The following is a 20,208-nucleotide window of genomic DNA, read 5'->3' on the forward strand; positions in this document are numbered from 1 at the left end:
TAAAGTATTGCTTCGGTACAATTTTATATAACTTAAAGCAACAATAGAGTTAAATATAAACCATTGTTGGGTGGAATCGACGAAAATTAAATGTATACACACAGTACATTAAAATTTAACAAAGTTTTCCGAAAGGTTGATTCCTGTTACTCATCTTTCTTCACAAAGCTATATTTAATAAATTATACTTGTATTATTATAATCATAAAAATGACAGCAAAATTTATCATGTCCTTAAATTGCGATAAGTCGGGCCTTACTCAAACATCAATAGGCGTAATGCCGGTACGTATTTAATTTGATAAATGAATTGTCAACTAGAACTTACGAGGAATTTTAATTTAAACGTTTATGTATGTAAAAGTATTTAAATTAGGTGAAAGATTATTTATCTACTTTCAGTAATGCGTTTTCCAATATTTTTTGATTAAGAATGAGAATCTTTTTTTCAAATTAATTCATTTCTTTTCCAAATTCCAAAATTATAGTGGTATTAGAACAGAGGTTGCATATGACGTCATATACAACCGACCAAATGGACGATTAAGACGGCCATTTTGTGAGAGGATTTCAGGGATATAAATTATTATTCCCTCATTTTCATGAGCTGTTACTATTATTTTTAAGTGTTAAGATTCAGAGAAGTAGAAGGCATTCTTCTACGAGTTTCAGGTTTCAAGGATGGAGGACAAGGCTTCTCTGAAAGAACTGGATCAATGGATTGAACAACTTAACGAGTGCAAACAACTGACGGAAAGTCAAGTACAGACACTGTGCGTTAAGGTAAGGTGTAAGCTTGAATTGATAATTTTTATTAGTGATAATAATAGTATTATTTTATTTCTTAGGAAAATAACAAGTAGTTATTGTTTTCATTACTAATGAAAGGTAAAGTTTCTGTGGTGTATTTTTTTTTTGGCCCACCCATGGATTTTGCATGCATAATTCTTCGGGGAAAAAGTTATGCAATGTCTAGTTAATAGAGAATTAATTTCTGATTAATAGTATTTGGATTCCATATTAATATTGCTGTAATTAATTTTCACGTTATACTTATATTCAAAGCGACGATTATACAATAATATACTTGCACTAATGTTTATTGTTTATTTTTTATAAGAGTAGAAACTTTTAACAAACTTAGCGACTGAAATTTTGATGTAAGAATTTTAGTAAATTACAAAGCCGTTTAAAAAATCTTCCTAACAATTTATTTGAAATAAAATTTGAACATTTTCTTTTATCAAAAGAATGTTATTGTCAGTGAAATTATATAAAATATTAAAGAAAATCTTTAATTGTATTTCTCATTCAATATGTACATAAAAACAGGTATTTAAGTAATTTTAATTAATACCAGCTTGAATTGTTTGCGGTTTATTTTTTATTCTTTGTACTTAGTATAATTAATATATTTACTATTATTTTGTATATTTTAAATAATTAATATGGACTTTAACAACATTTATTCTTACTGTTTATAACTTACTGTTTATTTTTTGATGCTTTGATGAAGGTTTTATCACCACTTTCATTCATCCGCCCAGGAAAATGTGGCAGTGCCTTTTTTTATCTGTGGAGTACATACTCTCATTTCTAGTGTGATGTATATTATGTTTTGATCAGGATAAAATAATTATTTATTATATGATTGAACTTGTAATTTGTTATTAAGTTGTTGCTGAAATCCTATAACAAAATGATGTGGCTACATCTTTTATGAACTGTTACATAAGGGGTGTATTGTAGTTAAAGTATTTTGGTACTTTTGTATATCAAAAACATACTAACATGTATTATACATTCACTTATGATTTAAAAGTCTGAGTGAAATTTAGTTTATTTTGGATTAAGTAGAGGAAAACTGAGTATATATGACTCATTCTCATTCATAAGGGAAGGAAGTTGTTAGAATTAAACAGTATTATACTTGTGTTTTTTTAGCGTAATTGTACGTATAATTATTGAAAATATGCAAATTTTATATATATATATATATATATATATATAGAGAGAGAGTTGAATTAACTGATAATTTCCTTTATGTACTAGAAATTTATTATATAAATTATAAGTATAATGGCACAAAGTGTACCCATTATACTAGAGCATTAGATTGTTCCAGGAAAGACTGTCATGAGTCGTAACTATTAAAACATGGAATATGGCTCAAATCATGGTTAAATTTTTGCAGTCATGTTATTTATTTACTGCTGGGCTAAAGGATACGCTCTAGTTAAATTTTGTCAAAAAGAACTGGGAATGAACCACATCTTCGTCGATTGGGACAGTTATATGTGTGATGTGCAAAGACAATTTACTAATCCATTAGTGATTGGTGGGTCTAGTGTACATTGAAATTGACAAAATTGGCTTCACCAAGAGAAAATGTAATGGGTGTTCACAGGAATTAGTCAAGAAAAAATTTATTTTCTCGTAGCAGTCGGCAGATCCACAAAAATATTTGTTGCAAATCATCCAACAATACAATACTTGTTTTTTCATAATACATAGCACCTATTTTTTCTTATGAATGGGCAACATATTGCACTCCAGACAGTGAATCACACATTGGCATTTTGTTGATCTGCACACCTGTGCTCATATCTGAATGTATGTGGGTGAAGACAAAAAAACAGAGCAAGAAAGAAGGGGTGTTAAGTCAATGATTGATGGTAGATCTATTATTTAGTTGAATTTATGGTGGCAGCAGTGATATCAGAATTGATTTATTTTTTAAATTGATTTATTGAATTCTTCACTATATTGTGGAATTTATGCCGCCTGAATAAATTATCCTTCATATTTTGTATTATTTACCTTATTATTCTGTATACAGCCTTTAGCTGTTACTATTAAAGACTAAATTATAGTTTACAAGCTGGCCAGAACTGGATGCTTGGGGCCCAGACTAACCTGGGCCCAGATGGACCTTGGAGCAAACTCAGGGCCTCATAGGGCCTACTCCAGGGCTACAGAGCTTGTTTTGCTCTCTATTCCCATCTACTCAGAGACTCTGTCCCCTGGACTCCTGCAATGTGAGAATAATAACTATGGTAACTAAAGTGGAGACACCTTTGAGAATGAAAAATTCATCACTTATTTCTTTGACATGGTGGCTAAATATATATAATAATGAAGTAAAAGGATTAGTCTTTCTTTTCCTTAATGGATATCTTTAATATCATAATGAATATTTTTAATATCTTAATCTTCAAAGGAACTAGAGCCTTTGTATATGGGAGCCTTTGTACTTAAGCCTTCTGCAGGATAACACAAATTGTCCTGCAAATTTGAAAGCTATCAATCAGTTAGTTCTTGTGTGATGTGAGAACAACTTCTAGTAGATATATCTATTAAAAATATCTTTGGAGCGGCTCATCACCTAGTGGTCTGAATGAGAAGTGCAGCGATGTTTTTAATGGATTATTTACACAATTTAATAAATAATTTTTCATCTTAATATAGCCTATAACACTTTGGATTACATAATGAAGCTACTGTTAAAACTTGGTAGTGATTAGTTTAGTTGTTGAAATTTTTGCTAACATACAAACAAATGTTCCCTCTTTCCTTTACGGTGCTGTATCAACAAATATAGATATATTTATAATTGTTTGTTCAAGCATGAAATTGCATCCCCATGATATATATTGTTCAATATATATCATGGGCATGATATATATATAATATATATATATTATGCCCATAATAATAATGATAATTATTATTAATACATTTTAATTTTGAACGATATTGCTTTTCTTTAAAAAAATTATAGTTAAGTTTCATCCAGGCTTAATTTCCATTTCTTAAGTTTCCTTTTGCCAAAAGTAGATGTAGATCTACTGTTAATTTCAAAGGAAATTTGTTCCCAGAATTATGATCGGCTCTTAAAATATTTTTATTTAAATGCTTCCTGAGGATATTAAGAAAAAGATGGGATTAACATTTTTATTTTATTTTTTTGTTAAATATCAAAATCTAGTTCTTAGTCTGTTGGTTAATGTTTTAAAAGATTTTAGTCTTATAAATTGTAGTGTTTAAAATATATTGGTGAAGTTTTTTACCATACGGATACTAATTAAGTAGATCAAATGAGCTGTCATGATAATGAACCCAGATTGAAATGTTTTGAAAATAAAATACGATGAAGAATTTTATGTTGTCAAACAGATGTGAAAAGGAAGCTATTCTCAGAAAAATATTAGCTGAAAATCTTTGCTACTGTTTTATACAATCTTTATGGCAAGAAATGAAATCCAGATGGCTTAATGAAGTAATTCAATTTCTTACCCTGCTGGGTTTATAATTTGATTTCTGTCAATACAATTTTAATTAAAAAATCTTGTGTTTGTTGAGATGTTCTTGTATGGTATAATGTAAATATATTTTCTGATAGAAATTGTGAAAATTTGTAAATTTTATTTTAACGTGTATATTTAATTTTTGGTTGTTTGTGTGTATTTTGTGGTGGGATATTTAATACTAAAAAAAAAGAAGTGCCCCAAAAAATAAGTTAATTTAACATTTAATTTTTTATTGGTACTTTGCTTTATGATTTGCTGTAGAATTCTTTTAGTTGGTTTTGGTAAAACTGAAGGTTATTTCTAAATTAGTGAAAACCTGCATTACTCAGATATTGATAAAAACATTTTAAGGTTTCTTTAGTGACAGTCAGCAATGTACTGTTTTATATTATTTTGCTGTTCATATACTATGTAATGTTTTCTGACCGACTTATCCCAGTTTTCATTTCTAAAATTGTAGGTAAAACAATAATATTGAAGGTAATAATAGTCTTAGTTCTCGTAACACAAGTAGCAAGTTATTCTCAGAAAAACTGGAAAGAAGTATGTGGTGTTATTGTTAATAGTGAACATTTGAAATTGATAAATTTGCCACCTAATATTGGAAATTGTGCAGTTTAATATTTAAACATTAAAGCTTTATCTGATATAACAGAAAGTTCCATTCAGCTATAGCTGAAAACTACAATGCTGCAGTTTTTCAGAAGTTAAGTGAATTAATATCATTGGTTGATCATGTGCTTCTTTACTTTTGACACTTACTATCAAATATTTTGAACTTAATATTACTATATTACATAACATAACAATATAAACTTTTCCCCATGAAATGTCTACATATTAATGAATTGTTTAATACAATTTAAATACATTTCTGATGGCTGAAAACTGCATCCACTTAAATGTCTCTTAAATTAGCATACTGAAACTGTAATTTTCATTCTTACATTTTCACTAGGATCCTAAAAACATACAGGTATGAACTTAATGTAAATGCCATTGATCATAATCACATTTAATAAAGTGATTCTCTTAAGTCTCCAAAGTTTAATTGCAGTTTCATTTCGTTCTATTCAGATTAATTAAAATCTCTGGCAATAACAAACCAAAAGCAGTAACATTAATTTAAATTACATAGTTTGAACCTTACGTTTTGTCAAACCGTAGTTTGACACAGATAATATATATATATTTTTAAGTTAAAGGAACTGAAGGTGGTGGAATGTTCTCTAAAAGTAATATTGTAACAATTAAATTCAGATATTTTTATTCAATACTGAATTTGATTGCTATTATCAAATAATAATTATATAATTATTATTATTATACAATAATTATGTTGTAATAATATTATATATTATTTGATTGCTAAGTTTGTTGAGTGGTTTTTTTTTGTAACCACGAATTATAATCTTGTTCTGATAAATTAGTGTAGTACAGACATATACACTTGTTTGACTGCTGTAGAACTGTCAAACTGATAAATATGTTCAGGTTATTTTTTTTAACATTTCATTTATAACCACAGTGGGTCAAAATTCATATATTATACGAACATAATGCCTCGCTCATATTAAGTAATAAGTAATCAGAGATTTTTAAATGAAATAAAAGAACCCAGAAAAAATAAACGTTTTAAATATTATAAATTTCATCTTAGAAGTTGTGGCAAAAATTTATAGAGTAGAATGTGGCCAGAAGCTGACTTATCCATGAGCTGGTTAGTTGAATAGCTTAAGATTTCCTAATTGTTCATATTTACATATCTCTCTTGTAAGTAATCTTTGAATTAGTTTCAAATGAATATGAGTCAAAATGTATAAAAATATTTTCCTAAGCAGCCTAGGATTCATCATTATCAATTCTTAACTTGGAGTCATATTAAAACTGTAAGTTAACGTGTATACCAAGTTTTGTAGAGATTTTGCTTGGAAATAATTTAACTGCAACATCTGTCTTTTATCTAATAGGTGGCAGCAGAAAATCAGAAATGAGCAGGAGGGTTTGTAATCCTTTTTAATTCCCTATTCTGTATTATCTTTTTCCCCTTTTCCTTTCCTGGAGTTGGTGGTGGAGATTAATATTAACAATCATTTTATCTCATATGCTGCAATATTTATTTTCCGTTCATGATGTGTTTATATGTTTTCATGATTGTACTATATTCTTCTGGAAAATCATTTTTTCAACTCAAAAATTATTTTTTTAATGCTATACAGTTTTATTTAATAATGTGACATTGTGTCTGAAATTTTATACTCTTTTCCTTTTATGGATTCATTGCGATTCTTTTAGATTTCATGCCAGTAGATAGGTATTTCTATTTCTTTTTATATTCATTGATGACTTGTCATTACATTTATTACTCATGACAGGTATGGTATACATGCTTGATTAATTCTTGCTTGGAGCAATTAGTGATTGCAGAAAAGTACATTTACTAATAATGAGGGAATGATTGTACTGTATTTCTTTAAATGAAGTATTGACTCAAAATGGTGATTTCTGGCTTGAAAGAGTTGCAACATGATGAAAAATTGATTTATTATTCTTTGATATGTCTACCATGTAATACTAGGTAGAGAATGTCAGTTATAGAATTAATAATTAGTTTTACACTTATTTTAAATATATTTCAAATATAGTGGGAGTGTGTACTGAGTTATCCATTTTTATAAAACTTTGCTTGAATCTGCTTATAGGCCAAAGAGATTTTAGCGAAGGAGTCAAATGTTCAAGAAGTAAAATGTCCAGTTACAGTGTGTGGAGATGTTCATGGACAGTTCCACGACTTAATGGAACTGTTTCGAATAGGAGGAAAGTCTCCTGATACAAATTATTTGTTTATGGGAGATTATGTAGATAGAGGTTACTATTCAGTTGAAACTGTAACTCTATTAGTTGCGTTAAAAGTAAGTAATATTTCTTTCTTTCATGTAATAGTATAATTACTTGTATGTATGTTATGTCCTTGTAGAAAAAGTTAGTTTTTCCTGTATTGTATTGCTTTAGCAATACAATTTCCATTCTTAGAGTTTACTGGTTTTTAATACTAGTTTTAGAAAATAGAATAATTATATTTAACCTTTTATTACACAGTTTGAAAACTATAAGATTACTATGCGTTTGAAAAGAACACATATGCATGGCATTGTCATAAATTAGAAATGGTATATGATTTTATTTATTGTTTTTTGGCTGTGAAATATAATCATATTTAATATCATTATTAAATTATAAACTGCTAGCACTGTTTACCAGGTAGCAGTCATTTGGTTACTGTGGCATGTTGGAAGTGAAAATTATCTTACCTTGGAGATTTGATGTGTTAATCTATTATGTGTTGTGGTTGCCACTTCTGTTGCATAAGTTATTAATGATCCTTTTAATTCGTTTGTTTGAAATGCTTACTTTGAACGTAATTAGTAGTTTTTTAAAGATGTTTTACAATTGTATAGTTTTGCAACATTACAGAAATTGAACTAGAATAAAGTTAAGCTAGACTGTACTTTAATTCTGTAAGACGAAGTTAAACTGTATTAAAAAAAAAGCAATCACAGTTTTAAAAAGTTATTTATTGTAAATATGTTATAATAGTATTATGTTTTATGTTATTTTATTGTAAATCTGTTATTGAATAGAATATCAGTGTTACCTATATTACCTTCCAGTTTAAATTTTCTTTGCGTTGATGGAAAAAATTAAATGGTTTGATTTACTATTAAAGCTATATTCTTACTTAACTTGAGCTGTTTGTAACCAGAGTATACCTGAGCAAGAAGTGGATGTCTGCTGTTTCCTGTTTAGTATTCTCACTAGCCGACAGCCATATAATTGTATTGTCTGTTGTTTTGTTATCCTTATTTAGTATTTTGTGGTTGCATTCTTTATTCAAATTAAAATAATGTGAAATTAATTATTTTCTGGATGATTTATTTGGTCAAATTGAATAATTATTCGCAGTAGGGGAATAATTAACATTAAAAGCTGTTTGAAACTGATATTTTACTGCAATTTTACCATATTGTTTTTATTTTCAATTAGGATAAGCCTTGTGTACTTTTGCCCACTTTGTATTCATTTGTTTTTTATATATTCACAGCAGGCATGATCTAATGTTATTAAGTTCACGTCTTCGTAATTACTAAAGTAAAGGTCTAATGAATGAGGCAATTTATTTCTTGTATTTTTAATTACTAGGTTCTTCATCATAAGTAGTTCACAAATTCGTAAATCAAATACATTTATAATAGTTAATTAACATTGTTATAAATTTAGTAAATTCTATGTTTTTTGTTTGGGAACATAAATAGAATATGAGATCTGTTTTTACAAAAACTAACAGCTCTTCCTCTGTGCACACATTCTGAAGTGCATGCTTACCCAGTGTTTGTTCATAGCTTGTGCTGATAACTGTCTTAAGGTTTTTAATTTTTTTTTAATAGGTAAAAACATCCTTTTTTGGTTTTTTGCTCACTTGAGTAAACTTTTATTTTGTTTTTTGTTTTATGAGAAACAGTAATATAATTACCAAGGTATAGGTAATAATGTCTAACACTGTTATACTGGTGTGTGTAGAAATCTTTTCTTCTTGGTTCTAACAGTCTAGATATCTCATTCACAAAATGTTTAAAAATCAGAGGATTATTCAAATATGAGTATAATGAGTATAACAAGTAAACATGTATATATATATATATTAAAAATTTAACTATATATCTTTTTGTACAGTATGATTGAATTTGCTTTTTAAACATTTAAAAATAATTATGTTTCTAATCATGCAGATTTATTTTAGTAAATAAACCTGTTTTTATTTACTTGCTTATTGGCTTCTTGACTCCCAGGATATCAGTTGTGTATGTGATGGTGTTCTGGAAGCTGTTGAATTACTGTATTTAATTTTTAAAGCTCTATTTTTTGGATTTTTTAGGATTATAAAAAGTGTATTAATTTTTGAATTTTATATAACAAAAATGTTCATGGAAAAAGGAGATTTCCTTAGCTTTCTTTCTATCTGCAATTTTGTCTTAAAGAAAAATTTATATCATCAGATTGAAGGATCATAGTATTTGGTTCACATGCTTGCTTGTATTAACGTTCCCTAAGAAGTAAAAAATTCTGGTGTAATAGAAGTTTACAAATTTTTAATAGCATTGTATTTTTATTTGCTAGATAACTTTGTCCAAATACGTAGAAAGCTGTTAATTGTACCTGTTGTACCCAAATTCTACCCATTTAATTGTATAGGCAGGAAACATGACCAGGAATCGACACAAGCGCGAACACTTACTAAAAATAATTTGTAAAACCTTGACTGCGTAATGCCAAGATTTTCTTGGGTGCAACTATGATTATTGTGAAAATCGAAGATTCCATTTTGGTTTAATGTTAGCTTCATCCATAATTGTTATGGGAGAAATTGCAAATCAATAAGTAAAGTTACCTCACAAAATGCTTGCCTTGGCTGATCATCATTTTCATTATTTGTTTGCATTGTAAATGATTATTCATTTTGTAAATGATAGATGTTGGTTTCACAGAATTCTTCAATGATCACATCATGATTGTTGTAATATAGTCCTAAATCCCCTGAATTTTCTCTGTTCCAGTATCATCCATTCTTCCAACTCACTTGTGTTTTGTGGTCTTCCTCAATCATGAACTCTGAGAAAAGTTTCATACGGGCAGATGTGATACACCCCAACTGTTGTGCCAGTCCAATAAATATATATATGTAATTTATAAAAAGTTCTGTGTATATATATATATATACACACAGAAGAACTTTTTTAAAATTTTAGTCATCTCCAAAAAATTAGTAATTTTTGCAATCTCCTTCAAAGTAAGTAGTTTCCTTGTGTCCTACACATACTCTATTGCTTCTGCCACTGGTGGTATCATGCCTGAAACTCTTCTTGTGGAATTCCATCTAAGATCCTTGTTACAGCACTTTGTTCATGTTTTTGTTTGAAAATAGTTTTCCTTCAATTACCAATTTGACTAAGTTATAAAAACGTTGAATTGTGCATCCAGTGAGTAAGCTGGCTGTGTTAATACTAAAATGCCTTTTGAGGTCAAAAACTGCTGTACAGACTTTGAACAGCATGAGAACATATTGTGTTGGAGAATCCAATTATGTTAGTATGTCAACAGAGAACTCATTTTGAAAGTCTTTGTAGAATTTTTTTGTATGCATTGAGTTTCTGATCCTCCAGGAGTCATCTAGTCTTTATAAGAAACAAATGCCCTTTGAATTAAAAATTACAAAAATATGCTCTTCATTTTGATTAGTGGTAACATGATTCAATGATTCTGTTTCGCTTATTCAAAAAGTTAAGCGGACACATTTTTCTGTGAGTTTTGCTTAAAGATTAAACTTGCCCTTTACCAGATTTTTATCAGAATTTTTCTCTTTATCAAAGCTTTATTTGGATTATACAGTTTCACATATCCTGGTTGTGTTAGTATTTATATCTGTTTGATGGCCATCCATTGCATTTCATATGCATTGAGTTTCTGATCCTCCAGGACTCATCTAGTCTTTATAAGAAACAAATGCCCTTTGAATTAAAAATTACAAAAATATGCTCTTCATTTTGATTAGTGGTAACATGATTCAATGATTCTGTTTCGCTTATTCAAAAAGTTAAGCGGACACATTTTTCTGTGAGTTTTGCTTAAAGATTAAACTTGCCCTTTACCAGATTTTTATCAGAATTTTTCTCTTTATCAAAGCTTTATTTGGATTATACAGTTTCACATATCCTGGTTGTGTTAGTATTTATATCTGTTTGATGGCCATCCATTGCATTTCAAAATTCATAAATCTTTTATAAAAGATCAAATCAAATAAATTTGATTTGTTGAGCAAATAAATTTGCTCTATCTGATCTATAAATATAAATAAAAAATCAAAATGACAGAAGGAAAATGGAAAAATTGCAGTTTTTTTTAATAGAACAATTTTAATATGTAGAATCCAAAAATGAAGAACCAGGTACATGTTTTTTTACACTGTTAATTATTTTTACCAAAGTTTAGAAAGCTCAGTTGATGGACAGATGGATGTATTGCTTGACTGGCTTCTTATTGCATCCTGTGATGTCCTGTTGTGATACTCTATCCTCCTCTACTGTATTAGAAATGCGTCAAACACCCAGGTAGAACTGCTGCATGATGACACTGTAAACTTTGACAAACAAATAGTAGGTTTGATATTAAAATAATTTTGTGTAGAATTCTAACTCTGATTCTACAGTAATTAAAAATGAATAAATAAAGTAGGAATAACTTGAATATAACTTATTTGTTTAATAATGTATGCTGTATTTCCAGGTTCGATACAGAGAGAGAATAACAATTCTACGTGGAAATCATGAATCTAGACAGATCACACAAGTATATGGATTTTATGATGAGTGCTTGCGCAAATATGGAAATGCAAATGTGTGGAAGTTTTTTACGGACTTATTTGATTATTTGCCTTTGACAGCATTAGTTGATGGTCAGATATTCTGTCTTCATGGAGGATTATCTCCGTCCATTGACACACTCGATCATATTAGAGCATTAGATCGGCTTCAGGAAGTTCCTCATGAAGTAAATTGTTATTGGTTTTAATGTATTAACCTTTTTTCATTGACATCTTTTCTGTTGAATGTTATACACCATGTTTGTCATGTTAGAAACATCTAACTGTGATGTGGAAGTATAATAAAATTTCAAATTAATCTAATTATTTACTCTTTACAGTTCTATGATGCTTGAAATTAAACATTTCTAGATTTATTGCTGGCAACTAGTATAATAGGGTTGGGTATGTTCTCTTCACTATATAATGATGTCAGATGATTCATAAATGTAGAATAAGATGCAGGGTTGTGAAGACATTTCCATGAGTTAAAATGATGGTGAGTAACTGAGGAAGAGAAAAAGAAAAAGAACTTTTGAGTTCTGGAAGATCATGCAGAATTTGATTTCTTAATGATATACACAGTAATTAAGACTCTAGAGAGACCTTGGTGATCAGATTTAGTGATCTCCAGGTTTTTCAATAAATTTTAAAAGTGGGTGTAAGACTGGAGAAGTGCCAGATAGGAAGAGGATAGAGATAGGGAAAGCACATAAATGATAGAACTATTTTATTATCCTTAGAGTTTTATTACATGCATCCAGCATTCTAACTTCTGCTGTTGCAGAAATTATATGCATTTAAGTTTTTATTTTTTAAAAACAAACTGTCTCTACCAAATTACAAGTCGTATTATAATTTTAATTTGTGTTAATGATTTTAATTTTTTACTTATTTTTTTAAAGGTGTGATTATGATTTTGGTGTGAAGTCTGAAGATTCCATTTTTTAAGCCTTCTCTTACATAGTTTTAGATTGCAACTTTAATAGTTGCTCATTCTGTTTACTTATCACGTCTTAATTTCAGATCTGTACCTATTAGTAGGCTATTAAAGTTTGTACTTTAATAAAATAAGATACAATTTTTGTAAATTTTATCTTTATAACTAAACAACATAGAAACACTAGTCAAGACTAGTGTTTAACATGTATCTGCATCATTATTTTAAATTGAAGGTTATCAAGTTATTGCTATCCTGAAAAATAAATATTTCTTTAAATCAAGAACTAGATGTGAGAAAATTGTTGAATAGTCTGTAATAGATCACAGTAGTAGAGCAGTTCACTATTGGCTGCTTGCCTATGACTATATGATTGCCAAACAGTTCATATTATATAGATTTCATATAATGGTAATTCAGTGGTTGATATTGGTTAGAACCTTTTATGTTCTATTTCTCTTTTAATGATTCATTTGAGTATATTCTACTTTTTCTGGATGTTGTAGATAATTGTAGAATTGTTGTTCATTCTTGAATATCAGCTAAGAACTTGTTCTTAACGTGAAAGATGCAATAAAGCATTTAAAAGAAAAGCTTTTTATAACAAATTAGTTTAAAAAAATAATAAATATGATAATTTAGAATAAACTAAACCAAATTTATTTACTGTAAATCAATCTTATTTACCATAAAAAATCTTTAATTTTTTTACTGCTGATCTTAATTCTTTAAATTAAGATGTCAAATCTATTTGACATCAGATCTTCTTTTATAGATTTCTTTCAACTGCCATTTTATTAGTATATATAACTAGAAGAAATTTTCATTAAATTTATAAGTTGTTGTGCAGTTAACAATTGTTTGCAACATATATCTTTTGGTTGATGTATCTTAACATCTGTAAGAAATTGTTTAAGGTAATACACACATGTCTAACCCTGTCTCTAATGTATTATTTAATTTTAAACAGCCATCTTCAGAAACCTGCTTATGTATTAACTTTTTTTTATGTTAGTCATCTTTATATCATAGTTTTGATTGAAAATGCTACATGGAAATTGAACAAAACATGTAAAAGCCAGATGATGCCACTTTGTTGGTGTAAAGACCATTGCAAATAAAGTGGTAAAGAAAAGACTGAAAATATATGAATATCTCTTAATAAATATATATTTATTGTTTATATATGACCATCATAATTAAAACAGTAATCTGCCATTGCCCAATTTAGTTATATCAAAAATTACCCCGGAAAGATAAGTAGTGTTACCATTTATGTTTAACTTAGATTGTAGAACACGTATTCTATTGAAGGGGAAAGTGATTACAGTAGATTGTCTTGTGTGCAGTAGTAGAAGAGTTGTATACTGTATATATTGGGCCTTTTTGTAATCACTGTTTTTCTGTATTGGCTTTAGTATTGTTACTGGATACTGTAAAAAAAATCTTATACTGTTATATCTTATTAGAAGGCTTCTGTTGGTCTAGTGTATAAGATATATGATCACTTAAAATAAAGGAAGATTTATTAAAACAGTCATTCTTAAGGATTTTGTTGTTTTGATTTTGTTGATCATGATTACGTTACTTATTTACTTCTTGATCCAGATTACTTCCTAAAAGCATTTCTAACACTAAATTCATATTTAGTATATGTATACAAATTTTGAGGCAAGTTTAATGCAAGGAATTTACTTCATGGCACTATGTTGAAAACATAGTTATATCATTATTTATTCTTTTTTTTTTTTATTATTGCTTTGTAGAATTCTGCATCAAATACTTTCATCAAAGTTAAATCTATGCATTAAAATGATTTACTTTTTCAATATTTATGATTGTTAAGAGTTGTGTTTATATGAAAAAAAGATTTGATAAGTTTTGTTAAAAATATTTATATAAAAGGATTCACAGTAATTTTATTGGTATTACCATGTTTGATAATTTATATCACGATAAAGATTATACTAAGTTACACTTTTATTATTCAGGGTCCTATGTGTGATTTGCTCTGGTCAGATCCAGATGATAGAGGAGGTTGGGGTATTTCACCCCGAGGTGCTGGGTATACATTTGGGCAAGATATTTCTGAAACATTCAATCATTCAAATGGATTGACTTTGGTTTCCCGTGCACATCAGCTAGTTATGGAAGGTTACAATTGGTGAGTGTGAATAAAATGTTTTGTGTAATTTTTAATTTTATTTGAGATCATGTATAAGAGTCAGTGCTGTTGAACTTAGCTGGAATTAAAACAAATTGAAAATCAATGATGTATTCTTTTGTATAAAATTTTAGATAAAGGTTGCGTAAAATAAACATGTAACACTTTGATTGGGTCATTGGCCCAAAATGGATTTAAAAAAAACTGTTATTGTTTTGTTTATAATAATGGTGGAAGTGGCTGTGTTGAGCCACAGTGCCATGTATGTATCTTTGCACCTCTTAAAAAAATTGGAATTAAAAAAAAAACAAAACTGTTTTTAAATATTTATCTGGAGAATGTTTGCAAGCCCAAATCTACTGAATATCTCTTTTACTGTAGTCATTGTTTAACAATTTTTTTTACTTTTGCTCCATTTCAAGGTCGAATTCTGGAAAATAGTTTATTGACATGAAGATTACACTAGCCAAAAAATGGGTTGATTTCTTCATTTGTTACAGAAATTAAAAAATTAAAAAATCAATTTTAAACCTTGAAACCTGAATGACTAAAAAAATTTAGTAATTTGGTTTTCAGATAATCATAATCAATCTGTTCAAACCCAACTCATACAGTGATAAGACACCTACAGTTCACAATTTGTTAAAGTTTGTGGTTCAACTGGCAAATCTCCACTACCACTATATATATATATATTTTTTTTTTGGAATGAAGTATATCTAAAAATCTTCTCAATTATGCCAAGAAACATAGTTTTTTGTTTGAACAAAAAGGTTTCCTCTATATAATAGTATAGATATATTTGAGAAAAAAGTTGTAGTCATTGATTAGATTGATTTGAGGGAAGGGGTTAAACTCCAGTGAATTCCCATTAACCAATTACCAATTTACCATTACCCATCCTTACCAACACATGGAAAAATTAAAAACATTGGTATGCTTGAATCATTGAAAAAGAATTTAATGGTTCAAAGATTTAAAATCCCCTTTACTGTTCTGGCCATGTGAACCCTCATAACTCTTTGTTTTGCAGAAATAAAAGTATCCACAATATTCATTCTGTTCTGCCTTTTAGGGTGTTAAATAAATTTCATCATTTATGATAACCTTATCGTAGAGTTGGATTTCCTAGCATTCCTTGGTGCTCTAAATCTGCCCTCAGCCTAAACTAAGAAAGTGAAATAGTGTAGTGATAATGCTAAGGATATTATTTACTTTCAAGGATAAACTTAAAACTTATTGATGTCAATAATTGAGGTTTCCTTGACTGCCCAATTTCATAATTTGAAAAATAGACTATAGAATTATTAGATTACTTTTGAAATTATTAATCGTGCAGTTGTAGCAAAAGTTATATTAATAAAAATAAGCTTAGAAAACATATTTCTTGCCATAATTTTTTAAGTTTTAGGTTGCAGTGAGCTCTGAATATTTTTAAGCTCTTGTATATGAATAAATTTTATGTAAATGTAAATTCACGAAAGTTGTACTTAGATTACTCTTAACTTATTTGCACTGTTGTACTCTGTACTTAAGCTCTCATGTCCTTGTTATTTAGAATGTGGTTGTGGAGGAAGTTCAGAAAAAAATTGCCATTAAATGTTGGCTAAGAAAACAGATTTATTTATGGTGTAGCATTAAAACACATACTTATCTTTCCATTGGCTGTAGTGTCTCTAAATATTACAAACCAGTCATTAACTGGTTTGGCTATTTGATCAAACTCTTAAATCATTTGGTTTGGAGTTTTATATGTTCTTTCACAAACTGAATTTGAATTACATATTGTACTGATGCTTGTAGCACTAGTTGAAATTTCTTGGTTTTTGTTTAATGTGTGAAATGAAAGTTTAAATTAACACAATTGTTTTTAATAGGTGTCATGAACGGAATGTTGTCACAATTTTTTCTGCACCAAATTATTGTTACCGCTGTGGTAATCAAGCTGCTATCATGGAATTGGATGATGCCCTTAAATACTCATTGTAAGTTATATGATTTTTTTTTTTTTTTTATCAATTCTTGGTGATCTTTTTTTAGATTTATTTTTCTGATTCTTCAGAATTCTATTACATTTTTACTTTGTCTAGTTTTTATGAGAACTGTTAACAGCCAATGTTTGTACAGTTGCATAGTGAATGAATTTTTTTTTAAAAAAATGTTTTAAAATTATTGCTATGAGAGTTAGTGTTCTTACATTTTAATGAGTATTTTTATTTTATAAAGCCTGTCAATGGAACTATCTTTCTGTTTAACTTTTTTAAATAATAATCTTTGGAAGAAAATTACAGCAATTATTATAATATTTACATATAATCTTTTGTTGTTCAACTTTGATATTCTACATAGCATTGAAGATGATATATTAAAAATAAAATTAGATGAAATGAATGAGGGCATCAGACGCTCTAAAATTCTATTTACACTGTGTCTGCAGTTTGGGGATATGACATCATGTATTAAAGTCTACAACTGAGGCAGCAAATTTTAAGGAAGGCATGAAACAGTAGACAGTCCGAATAGGCATTCAGGACAAATGACACATTCAATGATCATGAATGACAGTGACTGATGACAACATTTGATTGATTGGTCACCTTACTGAAGATGATCAGCACCTTATGATTGATGAAATCATAAGGTGCTAATGAGTAGGTGGAATCACCTAATCATAAGGTGGAATGGAAGTAGGTATCAGTCATGGAAGAGCCCATTCCACTATTGCAAAGTCTACTAGTTGGGTTCCAAAACTTCTGACAACAAAATCGAAAACAGACCTGACAAAAAGTTTGCTAAAGGCTCCTGATTCTGTTTTGACGTGAGGGAATAATGTTTTCATTGAATAATCACTTGCGGTTATGGGTATAAGTAAACAATGTAAAACACATTTGTTTACTTAAATATGTACGGGATTTTTATAAAATAATTTCATGTAAATAGGTTATTTTTTTATGTGCATGTAAAAATAAAAAAATGAACCTAGTGCAAAGTTTTTCTGCACTCTGCAAGCATGTTATCATTTTGTTTTATGACATCAAAGCATTTTAATTTTATATTTATAACAGAATGTATGTTTTGTTGTGGTTGGGAAAAGAGTTGTATACCTACTACAGGTAATGTTTTACCTGGCATGTAGTTTGTGTGCGTGCATGTGTATGTGTGGATTTACAATGGAATAACTGTGGTTGTAAGTTTTCAAAGAAGAAAAATCCTTATTGAAATTATAATTATTCTTTTTAAAAGACAGTATAAAAGGATGATTTTTTAGCAATAAGAAACTGGTATTTTCAATTACATATATCAGGTCTGTTCAAAAAAATACCGAAAGTTTTTAACTACGCGCCAACGGAGATATTTAGTGATGTGGAGTTGGCAGCATTATGTTCCCTTAATCTCCTCTGTAACCACCATGTTCTTGGATTGTTGAAATCTTTTAGTTTTGTGTTATTGATGTTTTGAGTACATAGTGATTTTTATAATGTGCGATTTTTGATGATTGTACTTTTGTTTCAATGTCATAGCTATAAACTCGTATGTCATATCCCAGTACGATCCTTTGCATGAGTATTTCATTGTCATTGGCTTGTTCAAGGAGTTGCTGGCAAGGAGTTCTCAGTTCCATGCAAAACTTGTATCGATGCTCCTGAAAAATGCATATTATAAAAATTGCTACTAAACTTAAACACGTTGTACTCAAATAACAATAACACAAAGATATCAACAATACAAGAACATGTGGTTACAGAGGGAGGTTGTGCAGAACACAATGCTGCCAATTGCACGTAACTATCTCTTTTGGTGCATAATTAAAAAAATTTGCTTATTTTTTGAACAGACCTTTTAAAACAAAATTTGTTGAATGAGTTTAGAATTATAAAAATTTATATTAAGTAAGGAAATGAAAATGAGATAATAAAAAATGCTGTGTACATATATATTTACAGTGGCAGGTAAATATTATGTAGAAGAATGATAGATATTTGGGTAAAGAACAAGGCATTAAAGATTTATTTTGGCTAAATATCTAGTGTAATTGGAATGGTTTATTGGTGTTCATTATGAAATATATCTCAAATGGTTATGGCTAATAACTGAAACATATTTTGTACTAATAAGTCAATAATTATACAAGTAAAAAATTAGTGGACATTTGAATTCATCTGTTAAAAAAAAATTCAGAATTATTACATGTTTTGAATCTGTTAGCAGATATAATATAATATATATATTAGAAATTAATTCTCTGCCCAATATTGTTTGCAGTTTCCTTCTATGTGTGTATCATTTCTCTTTATCATTGGTGGGTGAAATAAAGTTATTGTCCTAACAGTTTATATATGTACGGTTAACCAACTACTTTTGTTTTTAGAATTGTTTAGGTTGTACAAATTTTTTTTTTGATTTGTCTATATGCAATTTTTTAACTACATGTCTTATACAGCATGGTTTATCATGTCTGTAGTAAAATTATTTGATTTACATGAAATTACAATCTGATTTTACTATATCAATTTTATTTTTATTTTTCAGCCTGCAGTTTGATCCGGCTCCAAGGCGTGGTGAACCCCATGTGACACGCCGAACTCCCGATTACTTCCTGTAAAAATTCTTCTGTATTACAACTATTTCCATTTGAAGAAGTGGAACATTTTTTATTAGGCTGCATCTATCATCTTAAATGAAAAAAATTATGGAGCTCAAATTTCACATGAACAACCTATTACTACTGAATGCAGTTTTCAGTCTGTTACATAATCCTATTACATCAGGACTATATTCTTGGTTTAGGTTTTTGTGTTTTTAACCCTTCGCTTTGTATAATGTAATGTAATTGGTAATGATCAGCAGCGTTATCTCGATTCACCATAATCATTATTTTCATCATCGTCGTCATTCATCATCAATTGTATATTTTACTAGCTGTGAAGAGCTGTAGCAGAAATTGAAGACTGTGGCATTAAGTAATCAATCTCCCTATCCTCTCCGGTCACTTCTGTGTGAAAATTCCCAATAGAATGAATCATAAATAATAAGACTAAATGTAAATTGTGCATATAATTTATATATAATAATAATAATAATTTATTAAGAAGTGTCTACCGGTTTGTGAGATTGTCCTTTATTGTAAAGAAATAATGAAATTTGCCCGCTGTGTTATCGTATATGTACAATTGACTGCATTTTATTTATTTTTAATATAATTAATAATAAAAAATGAACTTGGTTTATCAGTCTGTAATTATAATGAACTAGTTATCATTAAAACTGTTCTCCTGGAGTTAAGTAATACAATAAACTTTTAATTTTTAATTATATAAAGTACTGTTGTTTGCTTATTTATAATCATTTTAATTTATTGTTTTATTATGTGATAGTTATA

The 20,208-nt window shown here is 28.7% G+C and overlaps 1 protein-coding gene across 1 annotated transcript; it reads left to right on the plus strand.

Annotated features, from left to right (window-relative positions):
• Positions 1 to 518: 518 nt before the first annotated feature.
• On the plus strand, positions 519 to 20,147 carry mts (protein phosphatase 2 catalytic subunit mts). The gene is made up of 6 exons (XM_075382325.1): positions 519 to 783; positions 7,013 to 7,222; positions 11,649 to 11,912; positions 14,656 to 14,828; positions 16,706 to 16,813; positions 19,359 to 20,147. Exons 1-6 carry the CDS (start codon positions 682 to 684, stop codon positions 19,429 to 19,431), a joined length of 930 nt encoding a protein of 309 aa, XP_075238440.1. The 5' UTR covers positions 519 to 681; the 3' UTR covers positions 19,432 to 20,147.
• Positions 20,148 to 20,208: the final 61 nt, after the last annotated feature.

The sequence above is a fragment of the Lycorma delicatula genome, chromosome 1 (genome assembly GCF_047948215.1).
Source record: "Lycorma delicatula isolate Av1 chromosome 1, ASM4794821v1, whole genome shotgun sequence".
Taxonomy (NCBI): Eukaryota; Metazoa; Arthropoda; class Insecta; order Hemiptera; family Fulgoridae; genus Lycorma; species Lycorma delicatula.

What these genes read in the sequence shown, in the direction of transcription:
- mts (XM_075382325.1), top strand. Translation starts at nt 682, where the DNA reads ATGGAGGACAAGGCTTCTCTGAAAGAACTGGATCAATGGATTGAACAA. An exon ending in TTCAGGAAGTTCCTCATGAA is followed by an intron (nt 11,913 to 14,655) that starts GTAAATTGTTAT and finishes TTTATTATTCAG; the next exon opens with GGTCCTATGTGTGATTTGCT. An exon ending in GATGCCCTTAAATACTCATT is followed by an intron (nt 16,814 to 19,358) that starts GTAAGTTATATG and finishes TTTATTTTTCAG; the next exon opens with CCTGCAGTTTGATCCGGCTC.